A 24,833-nucleotide genomic window follows, 5' to 3' on the forward strand; every position below is an offset into this window, starting at 1 on the left:
TAAATTATTTTCTTTAAAAAATATTCATTCCAACATAAAATACTATTATACTAGTATATACTTCACTGTTAATTAGGATTTGTTCCTGTTAGGATGTTAACTTCTTGATACTATGTAGAATTCTGGAAGTTTTGATTTCGAAAAGTTTTTACTGCATTGATTGAATGACTATCATTAATGAAGTGCTTGCTTTCCATTTAAACCATTTTGCAGTAATTAAAATGGGTATAAAACTGTTCAAGAAAGTTCTGGAAAATACGAAGGATAATATAAAACTGACCATCAAAGTTTTAATACCTTTATGATATAATTTTTCTGAATGGGCTTTTGTGATAAAATGCTGTCGTATGATAAAATTACATTTATCAATTAATAAAAGCAATGCATCTTTCTTATACTTCCTCTGAGTCTCATTGTAGATGCTAAATGTATACACGAGCAGCAATGGTTTTATAGTATACCAGTATTACCAGTTCTCGATACTGGTTATTTTTATCAACCCACTATCTTCCATAGACAAGAATTTTGTATACAATCCATTTTTCACCACTAGTTACTATTCTCTTTAAAAAGGGATTATTTCTTTGTTGCAATAAGTATACAATTTGGTGTGTGGTATCACTCAGCTTATGCTGCATTCAAAATCCTAACTTATTGACATCAACAAGTTTCTAAGAATCACTATATATAGTGGGCTGTGATGTACATATTTAATATCTCTCTTAGTTTTCTTGTTATGTAACTTCGGTTGTGTTTCACCAATCATTTTAAAATATTATGATTGAAGTAGGAATGACAACAATTTGTTCTTCAACTTTCTACTTTTTTAACAAAATCTCACAAATCTCTTTTGCATTGCAGAATCTGTTATGACATCATTGTTACATATATCATAAGCTTTTTGAGCCATTATAGTAGCACAGTTTCCATGTTTGAATCTCTACAGCATTATGTAACGTATATGAAGTTTCAAATTTTTGATTTCAGGAGTTTGTTTTCACAGTTTCTTAAGATGTGCACAATTATAATATTGACTTGAAATTGCTGGACCCTTTACTATCAAATAAATTAAAAAATCAGTAGGTAGAATTAGAAGAATTCTTAAAAAAAACATACATTGTTGTTACATACAATGGAACTTTTTAAGGAATCAACTCAATATTATACTTTTTTTTACTATTAACTTATTTTTTAACGAAATTAATTAAAATTTTAGTATATATCATATTATTTTGTAATATTATCTTCTATATATTACTTGATTTTTTAATTTTATTTTAATATTACTATACTTTTTACGTGTTTTAGGAAGAAAATCTAAATTGATGTATTGTTTGTTTTCAAATAAGTTCATCTACATAAATATGAGAAAATTTTGAAGTCTTCAAAGTAGTATTTTCTAAAGTAGAGGATCTAAAAGAAAATTTGGCATATAGAAAAATGTAGATAAGAAACTATATCCATTTTTATTAATATATTAATTATCAATATTTTTCTTGTACCATTTTAACATTATTCTTTTCACGTTTCTTTGTAATGATGCTGCTGGCTTGTATGATTGGGAAATTTAATTATAAATATTTATTGACAATTCTAGTAGTTATCTTTATGTCTATAGTATGTATTGAAAATAACTTAAAAATTGAACACACATACATACACTACAAAAGAGGATAAGAAGGTTACACATTTTTATAGGAACTGAAAATATTTTATTTCTCAAAACGTTTAGTAAATAACACTTACATTTTTCTTTCGTTTTTTCATAAAGAAACAGATGTTTTTCTTAAATCGACTCTTCATTGAAAGAGCCATCTTTGCTTCTAATGACTACTTGGCATATTTTAGGTATCCTGACAATGAGTTTTTTAATTTTATATTGTTTCATGCTTTTTGCAGTATATGCTAAAGGTGTTCCTTCAATCTTGAGCAGTGGAATCGAATATTCCTACCGAGTTTACTCTTCTTGTAAAAGCTCAATTGGGCTCAAATCTAGTGACTGTAATGCCCATCTCATGTTTTTCAGAACACTTTCTGTTTCTTTTTGCAACCCTGTACACAATTTAGATGAGTACTTAGGGGCGTTATTCTGCTGCATAATAAAATTTGTACGTATTAAATGGCAACCTGATAGTGTGTTGCTCAAATATCTACTTACAATCCTCCTTTCGTATTGTATTCTTTACTTTTATCAATTATTTTACTCTAACGGTCGAGAAACATCTCCACACCATAACTGAGTCTCCATCATGTTTGACAATTGGTACAATACATATTGTAAACATTTTTTTTCTACGGTGGAAAATAACCAATTTTGAATCTCTTTGTCATCATAAAATTCTTGCAAAACCGAGAAGCATAATTACTTAACTGTTATTTGAAGAGAAAATTATAAAAGAAAGTGTCAATTTTGGAATGTTGTATGTATTACAACTCATTTAATTACGGTATTTCGGCGTCACTTTCGACTAATCTATGTGTGAAAGAACTTGAGTAAATCGACAGGTAAGTTTCTGGACATAAGTTGATGTTGAGCAAAACCAACAAACTGTAAAATTGTTACTATATTGGTGCAAGAACCAACTTCTGTTTCATTTTTATCCAACAACATACAGACAAAATATTTAACAATGTTCGAATGACGAGAGCGTATTTGAATGTAATTAATATGATATTAAGAGATTAACTGCATTTCGGTTGTTAATAAACCAAGATGTTGCAACTTAATTTAAAATTTTTATTTAGGCAATCAATCCAAATTACTTAAATCAGGTAAAAACTTTAAATTAGTAGTTTCGATGCGATCAAAGTGTGTCCCTGGTATAGTTAAGTTTTCATTCCGCAACAACTTAGCCAGGTGATTAGTTTTGTTAGACATCTGAAATGTCTTACTTGTAATAAAGCGTTTAGATACGACGATTACTTACTGGTTAGAATATGGCATTTAGTTAAGTCCTAATGATTTAAAATTTCTCAAATAAAGTAGGCAAAAGTTTTCTATTAATCTGTTGATCATTTCTATATATTAGGTTGTTCAATAAGTTTTGTCGTTCGATAAAATTTATTAAACAACCTATTATTGATTTTTCAAACTGACTCGTTTGTTGTATTATTAAATTTATTCGTTTTTTGGGAAAAGATAGTATGTCGACCTGATAATTTTTCGAGATTTTATTTACAGTCTCGATCAATGGAGAAAACCCGTTTTGACATGACTCGACATAGTGGTCTGTAAGAGTTCGTTTAATATAGGATGACTTTTAACATACGTACATATTGCTATCATAGGTTTGATTAAATTTTATTATTTGTGGCAACAGTAATAAAAGTTGTCGTAAACAGTGATAAAAATATTGTACAAGTTTTGTCCAACAGAAGCAGAAGAATATAGAAGAATATTAGTACTTATTTTCAGTTTGATGATTTACTAATATTATATATAATGTAATAATAAAGATTGCAGTTGATACAATTTTTTTAAAAGACATTTTCTTATTATTTAATAATAAATGCTCGTTACGATTCCTATCGTAATATCGTAGTAGCAAACATTAGTTTATTGTTTAAGGCACGAGTGGTGTGTCTCAGTCTTCAAGCTAATATATCTATTATGAACTATATTTTGCATTAGAATTAAACAGTGAGCAGTTTTAGTTATTGTAAATTCAAATGTGGATTTTGTGCAGTAATTGCATTTTTTTTTACAAGTACTAAAAATAAAAAATTCTTGTTATTGCTCGCGAATATAAAATCGGTAAACAAGTTGTCAGTTGTTACTTCTACATAGTTACTTCATGGTTCGCTCAATACTAGATACTTATCATATCAGACACTTATCTGCTGATTTTTTCAATGATTATTTCACACATGAATCATCATTGAATAAAATAAAAGTTATCAATTAGGTAAGTTACACTGACTCCAATATTCTGACTTTTAAATATATTCTTTATCATTTTTCTACTAGGTGACGGTTAAATAATTATATTCTTTATATTACTTAGAAGTGGTGCAGTAGTGTCTTAAATTGGTTTCTTTCATTACTCTTTGTGTATAATATAAGAATTAAAAGATAGTGCATAGTTACGTTTTGCATTTTGTTGAATTCTCTGATAAATAATATAATATCTTATTTTATATATACTGTATATGGAACAATTAAGTTGAATAGTTTTTTTAAAAAACTATTGTTTCACTCAGCATTATCAAAAGGGTGATACAAAAAAACCATGTTGAATGGGGAATTGCTATGCAGGTTCTTATTGCATTTATGTGTTTTAAAAATGAATTCGAAACAAAGTTCAGTAAAATTAAAGTTATCATAATATTACATTTCTAGGCAATGATTCAAAAAATATCACCCCTATTGTAGAAGAATAGCTCTTAACAAATATTCATTATGTTCTAGAAACTTCGCTACAAAAACTCTAATCTCATCGAATATTTTTTAGCAGAGATAGAAAATGAAATAAGTTGATAATTAAGTCCAAAATAGTATTCAAACTAAGAGTTATAATACGTTGTTCAGTAAGTTTTATCGTTCGATAAAACTTATTGACCAACTTGGTACCATATTGTTGAATAAGTTTTATCGTATGACGAAACTTATTGAACAACATAGTAGAAGTTTAAAATATTTACGAACAACGGCTACAATGAACCAGCACAACATTGAAACGCAATTATTTAATAAATATGTTATTATTATTGATTGAATCTTATGTATATAAGTATAGTTGATGTTTTGAAAAATGCTCTATAAATATAATCGCATTGAAAAGTTTATATTTATAATTGTTCTGTATCTCTCAAACAGTACGCAACTAATTACGGCTTGATAGCACTATATCTATTTGCATCAATAATATGAAACTGCCTCGGAGTCTCTATAACATTAATACTCAGTTAAAAAACGGCAGTATCATTAACAATTACACTTTTTACAGATCGTTATACTACTCGCGGATTTTTTGCATTTGATTTTGAAGTTAGACAAATGAAAAGATTTAGAACAGTGGATATTGAACAATTGGAATACTTAGCCGTGTAATTATTAAAAAATTCAAGTAATTTTATTAAAAGCCTACGCTGTGTGTGTGTTGGACCTGTTCGATGCAAAGCCTATTATTCTCTTTGTAATTCCGTAGTTTATATTAGTAACTACAGAAATTAAAAAAAATATATTTAAAAATATTCCAAATTAATTATTGCAAGAAATGTATTGTAAAGTAAAATTTGAATGATTTATCAAATCGCTAACATTATTTTGAGATATTTAACTTTATTGATTCTGTTTCTTCATATTTGGATAGCCAATGTTTATTTCTGTTTTGTCCAATACCCACTGATTACATACTTGTTATTATACCGAAGTTTTTAATGAATTCATTATTTTTTTTTTCATTTTTCTTTATTATATTTCCTAATAGCTTCTGCTATTGCAGCTTCAATAAGATGGCCCGATAGAAAAAAAGCTTTTGTACATTCATGTCGAATTATACTGTGTAAATATTTAATAATGTAAACATTCATTTGCAGTTTTCATAAGACATACACTATGCACAGTAACAAAGTAGCTTTTAATAAATTAGTTTGATATGCATTGATGAATCCATATCAAATACAGGACACTTCTTTGGTAGGTATTTCAATGTTTTTACTATGCAGTAGTACGTTTATACACTACGTTTATGCGTTTGTATGTGTAAAAATATCGTTTCGCTACTGCAGATATATGAAATGTGAACTTACATTGCACATTACGCAACTAAGAAATTCTGCATTTTTTACGTCAAGTTTGCATACAAATTATGCAAATGAAATTTTACACAGTATGACCGAACATGAATAAAGACAAGATATTTGTGTTCTAACATTATATTTTAGCGAAGGTGTAATCGCAGACGCTATCAAATAAATACAATGAATTATGCTTTTTTTTGAAAGACTGTCGAACAGTAAGTGCAAAATTTGCAAAATAGTGCAGAAGTGGAATAAAAATGTCTGTCCCAGTACAAAAGAGAAGAATTATTGAAGTAGAAACATGCTAGAAAAATATTACAAACTACACAATTTTACAGAGTTTTGCACCTAGAAGGTCGAGCATACGGCCAAGTCAGTATGTAAATAAATGAATCAATTTTTCTAATAATTAAACACAAAAATAAATATTATTTTGCAATTAATAAATGCTTACTATTCCAAGCCTTCTTATTTGGTCCATAAAACTATTTTGTTCTAGAAATAAGGAGTACTTTATGTTAAATATAAGTATTTTGGGAAATGAAAATTCATTTTTTGAAATAATTTCGACGATTTTATTTCAAATGATAACAAATCAGTTTAAATGATCTCGAAGTAATATTTTCTGAATTAAGTTAAAAAGACTACAATAAAGATATCTCGACTATAAACTACAACTATAGTGATGCAGTTAAAGGTTCTTGATGGATCAGCGGTTGAAAAATTATTTTTAATGTTAAATTTTGTTATTTACTTTATTGTATGTCTTTATTGCACAAAGCCTATGACATTATACACGTCAAGAAAATATTCATTCGAGATGGATAACAGCATTGGTTTCTTGGAAACCCTATTTTTGCAGAAAAGAAGGTCCAGTCGTTAATAGTTCGGTTGCTATTTTATGAACTAATATATAAGATATTAATAGTATAATTAATTAGAATCATATAATGTTAACAAAATAAACAGTACTTATATAATTGTCTATTGTTATAGATCTCCACTGGCATGGAGCTAGGAGCACATTAATAGTGATAGTCTACAAGGTTGGTATTTCTTCTTTTTAACATTTATAATTTTTTAAATTGAATAACATTAAGAGGTTTTAAAAATTTGGTAAAAAGTAAAAGTATAAATTATTTAGGACCTTAATGAATAATCATTACTGAATAATTATAATTAAAAGTACAAATTTCCTTTTCTAGTCTAACTTTTATTTTAAAAATTATCAATTAATTTCCATTCTCACAGTTTAACATATACAGTTACTACTGTTTCATTGAAACTCTGAATTAAAACAGTTACAATTTAACCTGCAGTTACTTCATTGCATAACTCTTGATGTTAAAAGTAAAATTTAATTTAATAATACCGCAGAACGTTGATTATCCAAACAAATCGAGGAAAAAATTCGTTCGGATAACTAGTTTTTCAGATAATGGCCTTGAAAAAAACAAATTTGCGAATATGTTATAAAACAATTTTCAAATACGCATATCCGTCACATAAAAGAGTATATACTTAATAAGAGAAACATTATAAGAAAATAATCATTTTTAAATACCACTAAATTTCGAACACGGTTTAAAATAAACATCTGTAAAGCAGCTATTTCTTGTTGTTCTTTGTCTAGAGTACCTAATACAATATTTGATGCGTTTTCAGCTTGACGATATGTTAATATAGTACATGGTATTAACATTTTTATTATCATTTTTGTTAATAATGGATAAAACAATATCGTCATTCATAATTTTAAACTCTAGTTTACTTTTATCTATGTTTTAAGCATTTCTGAATATCATCGGTACTAGAGTCTTTAAACTTAAAATGTAAACTTTGTCATATACGTGGTAAAATGCACGACTCATTCTGTATTGAATAATTGATAGTTCGGATAATTTGCGTTTCGGATAATCGACGCTCTACTGTATTTTTATTTGACACTCATTTCTGAATTTTAAGTTAAACCAATAATCTCGAATAAATGTCTGAAAGTATATATTTCAAGGTTAATAATGAATTTAACACTTTATTTGTATAACTTAGTTTAAATAAAATGAATCTGGTTGAGATAATATATTTACAAGACATAGACGATTCTTTTTGCTGTATGAAATATTAACATAATTTTATTTTTAACGTAAAGAATAACATTTATAAAGGATTCAATGTTTACTATATTTCTATTTTTAAATGGAAATAAATATTACACATTGTAATTGCATACTTACATTAATAAACCTATATAGATTTTCAAAAAGTAATTCAGGATCTTTTAAAGTAATCTTGTTAAGTGATATCGGTTCTAGTATGAACTTTATGTATGATGATATATTTGGTTTTTTTCATACACATTTAAAGAGGAAAAAATAAAAAGTATCCATTGCTATGATGTGATTAAATATTTTATAGCTTAAAATTGTCGATAAACTTTCAATAAATTACAAAGTATTCTAATTTTGTTTTCAGATCTTGGTTTCTATGCATTGCCTGCCAAAGAAGAACTGAGCCCAATGTTTCCACACAATTCTAGTTCACATGAGATTTCTACAGAAACAAATGCCTTCGTACAAAATTCCATGGTGAGATTTAATTAAAGTTTGTAAAATAGTTTTTGCTTTATTTGTTAATGTTTAATCTGTATATTTTTAATATAACATAATCTTTACATAATTTCATAGAGCCTTAAAAATGTCATATTAATTATTACAATATAAGTATAAAAATCAAGGCATACAATAGTCGAATGTTTTTAAAATATGAAATTGCGAGACCCGGTAAAAAAGAAATCAGATTGAATAATTAATCTATGTAACACAATAATGTTCATTTTCCTGTCCTCGCACAGTATTCAAATGTGCTGTTTAGCAAAACATGGAACTCAATCTGTTCTATGAACTTTCTGCATTTGTATCATCCGTCCGCTAAAAAGAAGCACAGTTGTGTTTACATTTTCACTCCAGTTACAGTCCTACTAACTTTTTTTTCTAATATCACAGGCGTTGCTCGCTATTAGCCGAAGATGATGAGATAGAGTAATTCGTAGCAGCATCAACATAGCCTAATGATTGAAAAGATCGAAACAGAATGATTTCCTTACTATTATTCTGTTTAAATTTGGGGACTACGCTAATGCTGCGAATTATTTTGTTTCGCTCAATTTTGAAATGACTACCGCCGATCTTCGTTATCGTCTTCGGCCAATATCAGCAATGCATTAACATAGCCTTCGAATGAAAAGATCGAAACAGAATGATTTCCTTACTATTATTCTGTTTAAATGGTTTCATTTGGAAACTTACGCTAATGCTGCGAATTATTTTGTTTCGCTCAATTTTGAAATGACTACCGCCGATCTTCGTTATCGTCTTCGGCCAATATCAGCAATGCCTGTGATACTAGAAGGGCTTTCAGTGAAATGTAACTAAAATGGAGAATTAAACACAACTGTGCCTTCTTCTCGTGAACGGACGGTAGCTGAGTTGTTGTATATACAGCTACCGAGACTTCGACTCGAGAATGATATTTGTTCAGTACCTATTTTTTAACAGGTTCTGTGCGGAAATTGTCATTAAAGAGAAATCGAAACATTGGAGAACTATTAATTCGAGCATAAATCTGTCATATTCTGATAAATGGGGTTTTGTCAAAACCATTTTGTTGGTTATTGGTCTACCTTCATACTCTTTGTAGTTATTTCTGTTAACAAGTTACCTTTCATACGGGTACGGTAAGGTATTTTCGATTGACGGGTTATGGATCAAAGAAGCTAGAAACTGGAATAGAGTGTCTATCAATTTTTAAACAAATCATTGCACGGGATACTAGGTACTTGCTAATTTTACAGTGTTTACATTTTGTACAAAACCAGGCTGGCGGACAATCAACATCATATGACTGATAATGTTCAATTCTTTTGCAATTTCTAAAATATGATAAAAATAAGCTCTTCAAATAGCAAAGTGCTATTCAGACTGAGTGATAGATGTTAAAGTAGAAAACGTATTAAATATTTGATTTGAATACATGAACACAAAATACGTTCCAACTGAGGGTAACGTTTTATGTCAAAAGCCATTGAGTTTGTATGTGACTTCGGCAATAAATTTCCTGGCACAAGTAGTAGTGTTAAACAATTTAATGCTAGTAAAGGATAGTTACATCGATTTAACCCTTTGCGGACGGGACGGTTCAAAGTGAACCGTACCGTGGTGCCGAGCTCCTGCCGCCATAGTCATTTAAAATTGACAGCGCATATTTCTGCTTAACCTCGGCCATCGACATGCATTTAGGTGGGACACATATATTCGTTTCTCGGCTCTATCAACTGTTTTCGCCAAACGCATATATAAGTTCTTCGGCCAATTTGATGATTTGCGTAAAACGCATATATGCGGCGCTCGTCCGCAAAGGATTAATGTGCAAGCGATCGGGCTCATCCGTGATTGTCACGGTCTAGTCAATTAACTGACCTAGACCACGGTCTAGTCAATTAACTGACCTAGACCACGGTCTAGGTCAATTAAAAACAGCTAAATAGGTGTAATATCAAAAATTGGTCCATGACCATCACGAGCGGGACTAGCAAGAAGTTAAAGATATTAATTCCAATTCTACGCTGCAGAAAACATCATAAAGTTAAGCGTAGTTTACAATTAAAAATCCGCCGTATTTCAAAAATAAAGATAAAATTCATTTGTGTTTAGGCATATATCCTTTGTTTTTTACGCGAGGGAAATCTTCCAAAGATCTACCTGACCTTTTGGGGTGGGTTTGAGAGTAGTGTTGTAGGTTTCCCCGCATTTGAAGATGCCAAGTATGGAGCCTACCCACCAAAACTCTCCATCATGACCTTGTACGATTCAAGGGACATCAGAAACTGCAAACAGTTCAGTAGATAAGACCCAAACCTCTGTCCAGTCACTCTGATAGGAGTGATTAGACAGTTCCAATAGTCTGCTGACCAGTGGTGAGCTAAACTAGCCACTGTTGCAGCGCATGGCCTACCGGACCTGTGCTCGAAGGCTTCAATCTTGTGTTTTGTCAACAAACGTGCGCGTGCACACATACATACACAGATTCAACGGGGGAAATTTGGACAGGAGGACGGTCACTGCTTCATAGAATACGGTCCTATAATCGCGAACAACCCTTAAAGCCAATCGCTTATGGACCCAGCGCACTAGAGTTAACAGATATCTCGTTTGCGGAATGGTTTTATCACTGCTTCGTTTCAAAAGTGAACAAAATATTTAGAATGAATCCCTCTGCCCTGAATACAAAAATGACGGAAAAAAAACACAAAAAAAAACACAAAATCACTTAATGAAGATACACGGTAGATCACGGTTAGATACAGTGAGTCCCAAAATTATTGGAATACGCAGGAAATGACAGGAATATGAAGGATCAAAAAAATAATAAAAGATCTTTTAACGCTTTTTGTTTCAAAAATGTAATATTTAGACTGTGAAGTTACAATACTGTGAAAAAAAAAATACAGTAGTACCATCACTTATAATTGTAAAAAGATGAAACAAAACGATTCCATGTATCAATTGCCGTCACGAAATTATTGGCGCATCTAACTAACATATTCTATGAAAAACAATTGAATCAGCTTATTCTGATACTCTTTTCTTTGTTAAACTCTCATAGTATTGTGAGTTTATGGTCTAAACGTTATATTTTTCAAATAAAACGTGTAAAAGAATCTTTCATTATTTCTTTCACTCTTCATATTACATACTCCTATCATTTTTTGCGCATGCTAATCATTTTGTGACTCACTTTATGTTCGCCTGGTATTCAATCAAATTCGAACGGCAATAAATTCAGATACCGACCTTGATATGAAACAATGTTGGAAATCATTCACAATCCCTGATGCTGTAATATTTCTAAAAGTTTGAATAAATCAGTTTAAACCAATGACTATAGATGATGGGGAAATTTGTAGAAGCAAGTTGTCCATAATTTAACACGATTTCCGGAGATTGATACAGAATTTGAACAAATTATCGATATTGTAAAAGAGATTGGCGGAGAAGAATTTGTTGATGCGAAGGATGAAGAAATTAAATAACGTATTGGAGACTATGTGGAACCTTTAACAAACGAAGATTTGGAAGAATTGGTTAAGTCGGAAGAGCAGGAAAGTGATAAACAATTGGTCATATGGAGATTAGGAAAGTTTACCGAGATGTTTCGAATTACATAAACTTTAAAGAACAAAATTATCGTATAAGATGATTCTCTTATGAAACGAAACATTAAAATTATATGGACGATCACGGAAGTACTAGAACCTCGAAAATATCATTATGGTCCAGTCAAACGGGAAAAAAACTTCCAATCACTGTTTTCGCAGAAGATTCTTTTAAAAAATTGTTTATCACCGAAGATCCACAACCAACAACATCATTCTCATCACCTGAAGTAAATGATCGATTAAAGTACAACAAAGACAACGGGCTAATTAAAAGAATGTGTAATAATTGTTATTATTATTTTTACATATGTATTAAATATTTTTTATTACATATAATGATCATTTTTCATTGCTAAACTTCTTGTATTGTATTTTAACAAAGGAACAAAGGATATTAAGACAACAATTTCTATTACAATTAAAAGGTCTTGTCGTAGATAATCACGAATTTCTTCAAGAAGAAAAGAAAAACATACAAGGGACGTTGAAAGTGACCTATGTAATATTTCACATTCGCGAAAAACATGCTAAATAAAATTTAGCAAGGGTAATAAAACAACTCAGTGTTGTATATATATTTATAATAAAACAACTCAATGTTGTATAGCTTGGAAACAATTTGTCTACGGAAAATGTATGAAGGAGAAACCTGTGTTCTGCAAAAAGTGTAATTAATTATTATTTATAAAAATTTATAAATACTATTTATAAAAATGAAAATATACGTTTGATTATTTTATTAATATTTAAAAGTTATGCTGTGCATTATTCCCTTCGATAAATTAACAATTTCTTTTTAAAAATCAATGTCTATTTCGTAACCGGTCAAATGACCACTAATGGTAAAAATAGGTATGAAGTGCCGATACGGTTAATATTAATATAGATTTGAAATTTGATTATAGAGTCTCAAATTAACTATTGAAATTATTGTCTTGTTAAATAGTATTTAGCTTTTATAATCGTTTAATAAATAGTAATTAATCTTTGCGAACAGGTTGTGCGAATCGAGTATACATGCAATGAAGCTCGAGCATTACAATGTTTATTCTAAATCTTATTCAGATACGAATGAATCAATATATTTACGCAGAAAAATTTGTTGGGGATCTTAATCTGTTCCAAACCTTGGGTATCTGTGACTTCGTGTATTTATACGCCCCTAATGTTTAGCATAAAAATAAGTTATATTTTGAAATATTTCTACAGTGACGTTTTTTTTTTGTTTCAGGGGGATGTAGTAGTATTAGGGAAAAACAGTCCGATAGGGGTGGGGAAGGGAAGAGAATCAGAAAATGCTAGGTACTGTGATATCGAATTCATAAACAACAACATGATGGTAAAACCTATTAACCATCTTGGAAATACCGCCGCCAATGACTTTTTAACCGTCCTGTCGAGCCAAACTGGTAACTATGCATCCTTATGATAATTTTGTTTTAAAATCTATGCGAACGTTAAAGGAAAGATAGAATGTGTTATTATAAAAGCTTAAAATTTTAATGGATTCTATTGCAAGCAGATGTCGAAAGAAAATTAACTTTTATTGTTGAATCTTTGGTTAAAACACATACACTTCTTTTCTTGTGGTATTTTAAATACATTTCTTGTGAAATAAATATTTTAGAATTTTCATAACAAAAGTTCCACACACTAATCCGCAATAACAAGCATATACAGGGAGTACATTTTATTGTAACATATATATAACATTGTAAATATTGTGTTTACAATCAATAACGTAATAAATTACTAAAGTAAAATATCTGTTTCTATTATACGAGTAATTTATTTGTAATTTTTGTAAATTCGAAGCAAACTGAACACATTTATTTTCAAGATGTTCTGTTAGTTTATCGACATTAGGACTTATAATGTAAGAGCTTTTTTTTTAAAAAATTTCATTCATTTTTAAACAAAATGGGATATATTAAAATCTTATACCACTGTTTCAACACCTGATCACAAGAGAAAGAGTATTGTTCCTGAGTGAATTTTAGTGAAATAATTTCAACAATTTATTCACTTTATTTTGATAATTATAGTGTCTCTGATATAACATGATGAATACTATGAACATTTTATGATTGCAAAGATCAAATCAACTACTACAAACGTAGTAAATCTCTACACTATGTATCTTAATCGCTTGACGTGCAATAATATGCGTAACACTTTACTTGTATTGTGTGTCAGAAGTAGCAAGGAAGTGTTACATACATTGCGTGATTTTACTTAGCAAGAAATCAACAGTTGAGATTTCTCCATCAAACGTAATGCAACAGACTCTTGGATGTGTCTATTGCAAAATTATCATTTTTATACATCGAATAAGAAAATAATATTCTCTCTCTCTCTCTCTCTCTATCTATCTATCTATCTATCTATCTATCTATCTATCTATCTCTGTCTCTGTCTCTGTCTCTGTCTCTGTCTCTGTCTCTGTCTCTGTCTCTCTCTATCTCATTATCCAACTTCAACTTATTTTTCATACGCCAGTTTGTAAACCAAAATTCGCTCTTCATAATTACAGTATTTTTGTTTTGACTTATGTTGATTATACATTTTGTAATAAGTTTTACAAGTACTCACCTAGAGCAGGCGACTGGTCAATTCTTGCTTCTTGCTTACCGAAGGCGAGAACGATTTAGAGGAATTGAAAACGAATTTCAATTCGTTGTCCAACATTTAAAGTGTAGGTCAAATCCAGCTGTTAACGAAAAAATACTTAATATGCCTTTCAACATTTATAAAAATTGAATTTATTTTATACATTTTGTTGCAAGAATTATTTTTATCATTACAGACAGATAAGTACAGTCGTCTGATGTTTGGTATCATACAATTCCACACGCTTTGATGTAACATTAATTGAAATTAATATTCATATGGTTAATTTCAAAACGTCACTTTTCTTTGAAAATTCATCAGTAAAGAGAGTAATAGAAACAAATGGAACAACATTTAGTAATTTCTTCAGATTTAAAAATTTTCTCCTGTTATTAAAAACAAGGTTTCTTTAAAACTGTTGCAAAAACTTTGTTAAAACAAAATTCATTTACTAAAATAATTTCCCTTAACATCAATATAATCACCGAAAAGTTCATTTTCATTCGATTGCCAGTTCAACAGTTACGATTTATCGAAGAAAAATTAATACTATTTTCGAACAATTATATAATTTTTAAAATTCTACCAAACACGTTTCAATGCCACTAGAGACTATAGGTTGGCATAGAATGACTATTATTTCTTATGTAACTTTTTAGTGTCGTATTTTTATATGGGTTGATTCTCTCGCCATTGAACTGAAAACAGTATCGCTGTTTAAACATTAATCCCGTGTTTGTATATAATGATGGAGTGGTCGATATCCTTATTGAGTCGTTGACTGATCGATGACGACGATTACTCAATGGAAATTGTTCAATTTTTAGCGACTTCTAGGTGTGATGAAGGAAAAGGGAACGATAACTCCCTTAACCCTTTGACCTATAACCACGAGTGTGACTCGTGGTAAAAAATTTGTGCCATGAGCGAAAACCACGAGAATGACTCGTGGTAAAGAATTTGTGCCATAATCGAAAACCATGAGTCTTACTCGTGGTAAAGAATTTGTGCATAAGATACCGCGTATTATTCGAACAAGCGAATTGGCAGAAGATAAAAAGGGTGTTGTTTTATTAACAACTATGCATGCATTAGATTTTATCGAAATTAGTAATAATTATCAGGTCACAAGAAGAATATGAGTGGAGTTGATATTGGCGATCAAATTTTAAGTAAATTTCACAATATGCGAAGATGTAAAAAAGCCTATAAAATATATTTTTTTTTATAGACATAATGTTACTAAACAGTTGTATAATTTTTAAAAACGATAAAACAGATCGAACTTTCCATGTCTACAAGCAAAGATCAGCCGAAGAAATTATTAAAAAATATTTAGTAAACGTAAGAGTAAGAAAGACATCATTCCTATAGGAGTATCTCCAACACTAGCAAAGGGGAACAAAACAACAAAGCAATATGTTGTATACTTATTTATGTTAGTCCGAAAAGAAACAGTTTTTAAATGTGATGTTTGCGATGTGGCATTACGTATCGATTATTTGAAAATAATTACACTCTGTTAAATAAACTGTATGAACTATTTTGAAGTCGTTTACTGTAGAAGTTAACGAAAATAATAAAACCGCCGATATACACTCGCGATGATATGGGCTAACTGTCAGTTGAACGACGCTGATGTTTGAACAAAGTAGCTCAAGCAGAGTTACGATGCAAATGAATTGATAATTTATGACAGTGTTGGTTGTAAAATGTTCAATCAAAAAATCATATTTAGAAGGAAAAACTTTAAGAAATTTTATAGTTTTGCGATGCGACCAATCCATATACGATGACTCACACAAATCACATTAACAATGTTTCATCAATAGCTGTATTTATGATGTATTATTTAATATTTATCATTGCATTTTTAGCGTGAAGTCTAATACATATAACCTTCACACGACAAGTATCTTTGAATAAGAGCAGTGTTATAAATGATCAAAAAATTTCTTTATCAACATACTATTGAAGTGTTAAAATAAACGTAAATTATAGAGAAAACGGTCCGCAGCTCATTTTAATAACCTTGAAATATATTATTGGAGTTAATAAAATGAACAATTTTTTCGTATACGTACAACTGTCGAACGGTGGTTTTAGCTTCTGAGATGTTTCCAAAGGAACTGTCGCAAACATTATATTGAATTCTGTTTATATATACAGTCTGCTATTTCTACAGAGTGTTAACAATTCCTTTGGATGGTAGATTCCAGAGTGCTGGTTCCCTTTTGTTTATATAAACATATCACGGCGACTGAGTGCAACAAACATGATTTCGCACTTGCTCTGGACCGCAAGTGGCTCACATTCAGTGGTGAAATCAAAATTAACCAAACAAACTCAAAAGGGTTCCACATTTTTATTATCACTCTATAGAAAAAGCAGTTCGCATATATAATCAGAATTCAATATAATGTTTGTGACAGTTTCTTTTTTTTACAAATATCTCGAAAACTAAGCTAACCGGTGAGTACACGCATACGAAAAGTTATTGCAAGTGATGTCCTTAATAACATATTTCAAGGTCACTGAAATTGGGAGCTACGTATACTTACTTGCGAATACTTCACGTTAACCAATTTCAACCCGTTTTATATTTCACTTCATCAACAATTCAGTGAAAATGATTTTCGTGAACGTTTACAATTTTGCAAATGGGACGATGAGATGTTCTTAAATGAAATTTTGTTTACGGATGAGATGTTTTTCTACATTCACAAACTATGAAGAAGTTAACCATCATAACGTGCACTATCGTTCAGTAGATAATACACGATGGCTGAGAGAAATAAACAAACACATACCGATAGTTATATTTCTGTTCTCATACTACCGTTTTTTCACTAGCGACGACCGTACATCTCTAGTAGAGCGTTTAAGTCCTTTATTAACCGAATATATAGTGTAGGGTATTTAAAATAACCCGAGTATCTCGCTTGTTTTCGAAGATGAAAGAAAATACATCATATCCATATTTTATCGATGGCATGCTAATAAATAATCGTAAATATGAGAGAATCTTAGAAGACGTTCTGCCAGAATTGTTAGAGAACATTTTACTGGATTTCACTTGGAACATTCCAGCATAAAATGTTACAGAACTGCTGAGTAAGAAATTTGGAGACCATTGGAATGGTTGATCAGGAAGAAATAAGCGATTGTCACGTTTCTTGGACCCGACACATTCAGATTTTTATTTGTGGAGAAAATTCAAGGGACAAGTGTACCGCGAAAAACCAACAACCAAAGTTGGCATGCAAGAATGTATAAAAACAGTTTGCTCGGTAATAGATACAAATGAAATTTATCAGACCGTATCGTTAGTATTACAACGTTTTAGACTATTTATCTATGTTCAAGGTCGATATTTTGAACACTGGCGGTGTGTAGATAAATAACATGTTCGAAGAGTACTTTGAGGTAATTTGTTTCTTCTTGTTGTTGATCTTGAGTGACTTTGAAAAGTAAGTGAAACAGCATATCGTTTCACTTAAAGAACAGAGTTGACCTTTGTGTCTCCTTGACGCCTTCGCCTATAAAAAAATGAATAACATCAGATTATGAGCTCCCGTTAGCGAATAAGTTTGTTCTGATGCATTTTCTTCTATCTCCGAAAACAAGAGACTTATTCAGGTGACCTGTTTCAAATACCCCATCTTGTCGCATTGTGACAACTTCACGGACCAAGAGTAGCACATGTACACGGTTTGCTTAGGGAAAACTTTGGGACAAGAACGTAAATATAACTTCTGTTCACTTGGTTCAATTAAAAATGGAACGAAGTTCAACGTGGTTGAACTTACGAAGGTCTTCGTAGAGAATCTTATATATAAATAAACTAATTATACACTCCCAGATAAAATGATAATTTAATTTTTCGCGTTAGGATTATGTCAGCGTGGAAACTCGTAGTTATATGTATAACGTATCTTTTACGAATATGTAAACACGATATAGACGTTATACATATAACTCGAGAGTTTTCACGCAGGCACAATTTTAACACGATAAATGAAAAATAGCACGCTTGTGCTATCATTTTGCCTGGGAGTGTATGCGATTTATGAAATAATGAAATTATTTGAAGAATAAAATGGTGATCTGTGCGGGGGAAAATTGTTCGAATAGAAATGTATTTTAATAATATTCTAAATTCTTAAATGTAAGAAACTTTTTAATTCTTTTCAGGCAAGTCCATCTTGACCAGTCGAGGCCCGACCTGCCAGTCAGTGGCGTCGTCAACCACAAAACACCCAACAATAAATCACTTTCTAACTTACGATAATAATAATAATCCTACACTAAATAATCGCTCAAGACGAGCAGAACATAATCATCAAGATGATCGAAAAACAACAGTTAATGCAACAACAAAAAGAAAACAACCGGGCTCGCCCGGCAAACACAAACCGGGCAGCTCCGCCAATAACTCTAAGTCTATATCTAAGACATTAAGTGATAATAAGACTAGCTTTAGCGTACTAAACATTAGGGTACTAAATATAAGCATAAATCTACAATTAACAGGGGATAAGTGCGCAATCGGTGAAGGGGTACCTAGCCTAGTTAGGATACCCAAGTCTGATCGCCCCTCATCAGGCCACTTCTCTCTCGACTCTCTTGACAATTACTCCTTACTAGGGTCCTGCCTTCATCCGGGCAAATACAATAACATTAAGTCTAATTCTAGCCTCCTAAGTAATAATAACGTTAACTACAAGTCTGTGATATTGCTCAGCTCAACCAGTAACCATTATTTCCTCCGCGTCGAAATGGACAGTGGTGCGATCGCAATGAGACTAGGAGCCCGTTTGAATCCATTCAGATTCTTAGTGAACTCTTCTTTCGACGGTTTATTATTACGAGAACGGTTTCTTTTTACATCGCAGGATAAACACTGTAGAATTATGGAAATATTCTCGACGAATAATCAAATTATTCAAAGTAAGCACCCCTCAGTTGAATGCATTATTAAAATGATAAAAATCTTACAAGAATGTGTACCCGGCGATTTCAACGAAGTGGGATCGAGGAAATCGTCATTGATACATTTAACGTTAATTAAAGTTGTTTCGGAGAATATAAATATTCTTGAGTGCTGCGAACCATTGTGTGAAAATCAAGACATGAGAGCATTTCTGTCTATTGAAATTAAGTTCGAAAACCTACAAAACACTGTAAAACATGCATCGCATAATTTAACATTTGAAGATATTTCTTTAACTGATATTAATCAAGAAATTCTAAAATTTCTATTCACATATCTATTTTTGAAAGACAAATCTTACCTTCTGTTCTACCTAGGTATTACGAAAATGTTGTTGAACGAAGTTAACTTCTTCTCATTTGAGAAATGCAAACAATCTTCACACATACTTAGGGATCTTCTATTAAACAGTACTTTCTCAACAATCAACACTTCGTCCATAATAATCGAATTTTTTCTTGGGGAAATTAACAATACGAAGAAAGAAGTCTTGAAAAGTGTTATATCGGTCGATATATCCTTTATAAATAATAATATTGCGCTAGCACACATTGAGGAAAACTATACAAAAATATCAAAGTCGCCTTTAAATTTCGTGATGCTAAAGAAAGTTAAAATAAGTGATAGATCGTCGAATGAAGAATCAGATTTGATTAAGGAAGGGAAAAACGTGGCCACCAGTTCTTCCATTACGCTTATCGTTCCCGGAAACGAGCTAACTGACCAGCCTCTGCGACCTCTCCCATTGAGAAACGCGCCGAAACGCGCACAATCCTCTCCTCCATGGCTCGACCTGGTCGCGAACGAGCTGACGCAACGCGCATGTGTTCCACTCTCGTTAGATCGTAAGCTTTATGTGGTTAAATTTAGATATAAGGTGATTTGCGATTTTAGTATTATGTGGAAGGGGATACCGAGCCACGAGACTAGCTACGAAAGGACACATCTCAGTGTCCGGTACTCGAACATTTCTTGGAAGGTAAATGAGAGGACATTGGCCTTTAAAGTAGAAAATTTTATGATGACGAAGGTATATTCAAAGATTGTGACTTTCTCAAATAACTTCGGAAAAACAAATCATAAAATTGTCGTCTCCAATAAAAATATTTTGATTTCTCTAAAGAATTCGTCAATGACAGTAATAACAACGATGTATTGTAAAATTTGGATTTCGAAGAGGGGAAAGTTAAATGCCCTGCTCTTCAGAATATTTAGGAACATAGATGGTAGGAGTTCGACCTCGAACGAGCAAAATTTGCAAATTTTATTACACCCAGTGGCTTTAAAGAAATCGAGCAGCGGAATTTTTGCCTCTATCAGAACATTTACGCAAAGTGTAAACTCTTTGTTCCTGTTGAAAATCTTCAGAAGAATGTATTCGAAATTGATGACCTTGATGAAAGAATATCCAAACGCTTGGTTCATAGTAAGAACATCAGAAACAATAATTTTGAACGTAAAGGGAAGGATGGTGGAGATGTTGTCCTGGGGAATTAATGGTATTAGTGACGTGGCAACAATTACTGTTGGTGCTCTTTCATTTCAGGATAATGTTAAGTCTAACGAGCCCATGGGCGCTTATTTCGCGAACTATAGGTACTCGGGGTCGTATGTGCGTCTTGACCCTGAGTTTGTTAAGTCTCTTTCTAAGTCTACTATAGGGGATAGATTTAGGGTTAAGGGGGAGAACCAAGCCGAGTTCGCTCTCTACATTCCTACTACGACTACCTGCAAGCCTACGATGACGCTTAAACGCCAATCTGCATCCCGAATAATCGGTGTACCTGGATCTCGGCCGAAATACTTCGAGACATTATGGCCCGACCAAATGCACACTCCTCACGATTTTTATGACAGTCTGCCGAACTGTTTAACGGGATATCACAATGATTCTCTTCCAGAGGGTGAAGACGAAGAAGATTCTTCGAGATGTTTCGACTGCTTTAACGAACAAATCATACGCCGAAACACTAATAAAAATGTTGACCATAATCAACTGGAAACGATCAAATCTCAAACTGCTGTCCATTTGCATGGTGATCAATATAATAACGCAGGAGTATTTCGTTTTTGTGGATTTGAGAGAAATGATAATTGCCAAGATTTGTACGAGTCGATAGAAGGGAATACTTCTACTATTTCATCGTACTCTAGTTCACCGAAACGAATGAAACTAAGATATCAAGTTTTTATTGACTTAATGAATGAAAACATTTCTCTAGAAAATCTCTGTGATGTATATCAATTTAAAGAGACGTACAAAATACACCAAATTATTGGACTTGATGTTGAGAATATTTTCACTGGAAGTCCGATAAATTCTAATCAAATCGCTCTAATCAGTTCGACGTTTCAAACTGCCCAATTCATTGACAATGAAAAATTTAATGTAAATTCTCCGGATTACAAGAAAACGGACGCCATTGTAGTAAACCTCCACAATTGCAATCAATTCGAAAGGTGTCAAACTCGTGTCTGTTCAACGAACAGCCAGTGTTCCGAAGGAAAGCTGATCGATGATGTTTCAAATCAAACGGAAAATATCGATGATACAGAAAATGCAATTTCTGTCCATTCGAAAAACAAAGAAATGTTTACAACTAGCTCTAATCGAGATCACTTCATCGATTGTGCCAGGAATCTCATTGCAGCGTCCGTAGGAGTTTCCAAAGATACTCTACAAACTCTCAAAAATGATCTTAAACGCGTGTTAACTCTTCTTTCTGGGCCAGTCTGCGATATAGATGAACCCAATTTAGGGTATAAACAAAGGTGGAGAATTTCCAGCATACTTAGATTAGCTGGCGGTGGTGAAAGTTCATTAAACAACGGTGGCGCTGCAAATTGGGGCTCTGCACAGGCCAGCACTACAAATAATAGTAATAACAATCAATCTACATGGGGTGGGACTTCAGGGAATCCTTCTGGAAACAGTGGGACATCTGGAAATTGGCCTGGGAACAATGTAAATAGATCTGCTGCTGGCAATCAAAATACCAATCAGAATCAAGGACCTCTGGGTGGACAAAACGTTCCGGGTGAGTATCGAACTTTTTTTGCTTTTTAAACGTTTTAATTAAAACCTGACAATTGAAGTTCAAATTGATATTATCCGTTTTTATATCCGACTTTATATCCGAAACACCTGTCACTCTTAAAAATGTTCGGTTAAAATTTATCAACGTATTTTACTAATTACACTATTAAAAACAAGTTTACAAACATATTCTATTCGAATTGCAGACACTAAAAATTGCACAGTAGCGAAATAAACATTTAAATATTTGTTATATTCAAACATCGTGTTTGAAATTTTTAGGAGATAAACAATCGTTTATAATGACAAATGATAATATTAATTGGTAATCGTAATGAGTATATAATAATAAAAAGAACATTATTTTCATCTTCTGATTTTTTTTAGCTTTTAGCTTCATAGAATATTTATTATTCAAACATTGAAATATTTCAATGAACCTTGAAAAGGCCACAAGTCGGAAAAAATGATATTGTAAATCTATGTTTATATAACATTTTCCCATCAGTATGATTAGTAGAGTACATTGATAAAGTTTGGCCAAATATTTTTAAAATATCCTGTATAATGATATTTCTTTAACCGCTGTTTAAACAGTTGCTTTATTTATGCGAGTATAACATTGTTTGAAGAATTAAATGTTTTAAAATATTATTGACCTTCGCCATGTTTTCTGATGGTGCACTAAGAATGGAACGTAAAGAATATGGATAAAAAATCAATAGAAAACATACAATATAATTTTTTCATACGCGGCACCCGTTTTCGAGAAAATCGATTTTAAAAATTTGTCGAATATGGATTTTTCTTAATAAATCTCTCTGCATACTATTTTATTTCTGTTAGTATTTATTATATTGGGTAATCGGCAATATACAATAAGACAAATATTCAATTTTTAAGAGTTTTATTTTAATATGTTAAACATGTCTCTTACAAGACGTGAACTATAATACTGTAAATTTTTAAATAGTATTAGTCTTGTTAATAATATAAAATAACAAGTACATCGATAAATTATAGAATATTTCAACTTTTTACACTACGATTCGAACAAATATTGGGGACATCCTTAAGTATAGAAAACTAACGTGGCGTTAACGTGCTAATAGCTTAAAAATTGTTTAAAATGTTGTCTGCCATATACACAATTGTGTTCTGATATAGTAATTTCTACTAACGCTTTTTATGGTATTTTACGCTTTTAATTTTAGTAGTATTAAAATAATTTGTTATTTTAATTGGTCTGTACTTTCATTATTATTAGTATACACAATAGATTTAATGCGATTACGTGTATAAAAATCCTATTTTGAGTAGAAACCTAATAAACTACCCATGTATCAGAGGAGTTTCTAAAATTTAAAAATCACTAAATTTATAGCTGTAATAATTACGGAACACAGTATACGTATATTAGAATATTTCCACAAAAAAAATTATACAGTATATATAATTATTTAGTGTTTTAATTTAAATCAAATTATTCGAACACATTAAGTTTGCCCAACCTGGTGGAAACATTCGGTTCAATTCAAATTTTGAAACAGTGGAGAGCACAATTATTATTTTCCGAGTACTCGATCGCTTCTAATTGATTCACATAATTTGTTATAAATAAAATTCATGTTTGTTGTGACGATGCATTTTTTTAATAGTTTTATTGCTCGTATGCATACAATTATTAAATTCATCCAATATTTAAGTTTACGCTATACTACGTTTTATTTTTTTAAATTACGATATTCACGCGCACGCGAGCCTTTGTATTTCAAACAAATTCTATTCTCTCTAGGGCGTATCGTAAAATACGGAAGTTACAACAAAATTAGATATTGAACCTAAGAAAAATAAAATAAATTTCGTCCTATTTAATCTTTTTTTCCGAGTCAAAATGAGTTTTATATTTTAATAATTTATGTCAGCTTAACTTCGTAAGAGGTGCTTAAAATAACTTGTTGTAACTCGATAAAAACAAATGTTATATCATATCATTGGTTTTTTTATTCTCTTGAGTTATACAGTTATTACTCGGATTTACTGGACACCGTGTTAAATCATTTGGTGGAATATTTTAATGTTGGCAATGTTCTGTAGACAATGAATTTCTAATGACCTTACCAGTAAAAAATCCTATGGATAATGTTTCCAGAATATTTGAAAGATGGCACTAGCGTAGTTTCTCAAAAGTGTTTAACATAAAACGCACTATAACTTGGAAATAAAGTTAAATAGGA

The 24,833-nt window shown here is 31.2% G+C and overlaps 1 protein-coding gene across 4 annotated transcripts in view; it reads left to right on the top strand.

Annotated features, from left to right (window-relative positions):
• Nucleotides 1–24,833, top strand: part of Gw (trinucleotide repeat containing adaptor protein gawky) — an 83,018-nt gene that overhangs the window by 21,564 nt on the left and 36,621 nt on the right. For all 4 annotated transcript variants that reach the window (XM_076305212.1, XM_076305211.1, XM_076305213.1 and 1 more), the window contains exons 2-5: nt 6,739–6,788; nt 8,215–8,327; nt 13,188–13,365; nt 18,761–22,597. In XM_076305212.1, the coding sequence (XP_076161327.1) occupies nt 8,259–8,327; nt 13,188–13,365; nt 18,761–22,597 (4,084 nt within the window). In that variant the 5' untranslated portion in view covers nt 6,739–6,788; nt 8,215–8,258. The remainder of the gene's footprint in view (nt 1–6,738; nt 6,789–8,214; nt 8,328–13,187; nt 13,366–18,760; nt 22,598–24,833) is intronic.

This window comes from Ptiloglossa arizonensis, chromosome 2 (genome assembly GCF_051014685.1).
Source record: "Ptiloglossa arizonensis isolate GNS036 chromosome 2, iyPtiAriz1_principal, whole genome shotgun sequence".
NCBI lineage: Eukaryota > Metazoa > Arthropoda > Insecta > Hymenoptera > Colletidae > Ptiloglossa > Ptiloglossa arizonensis.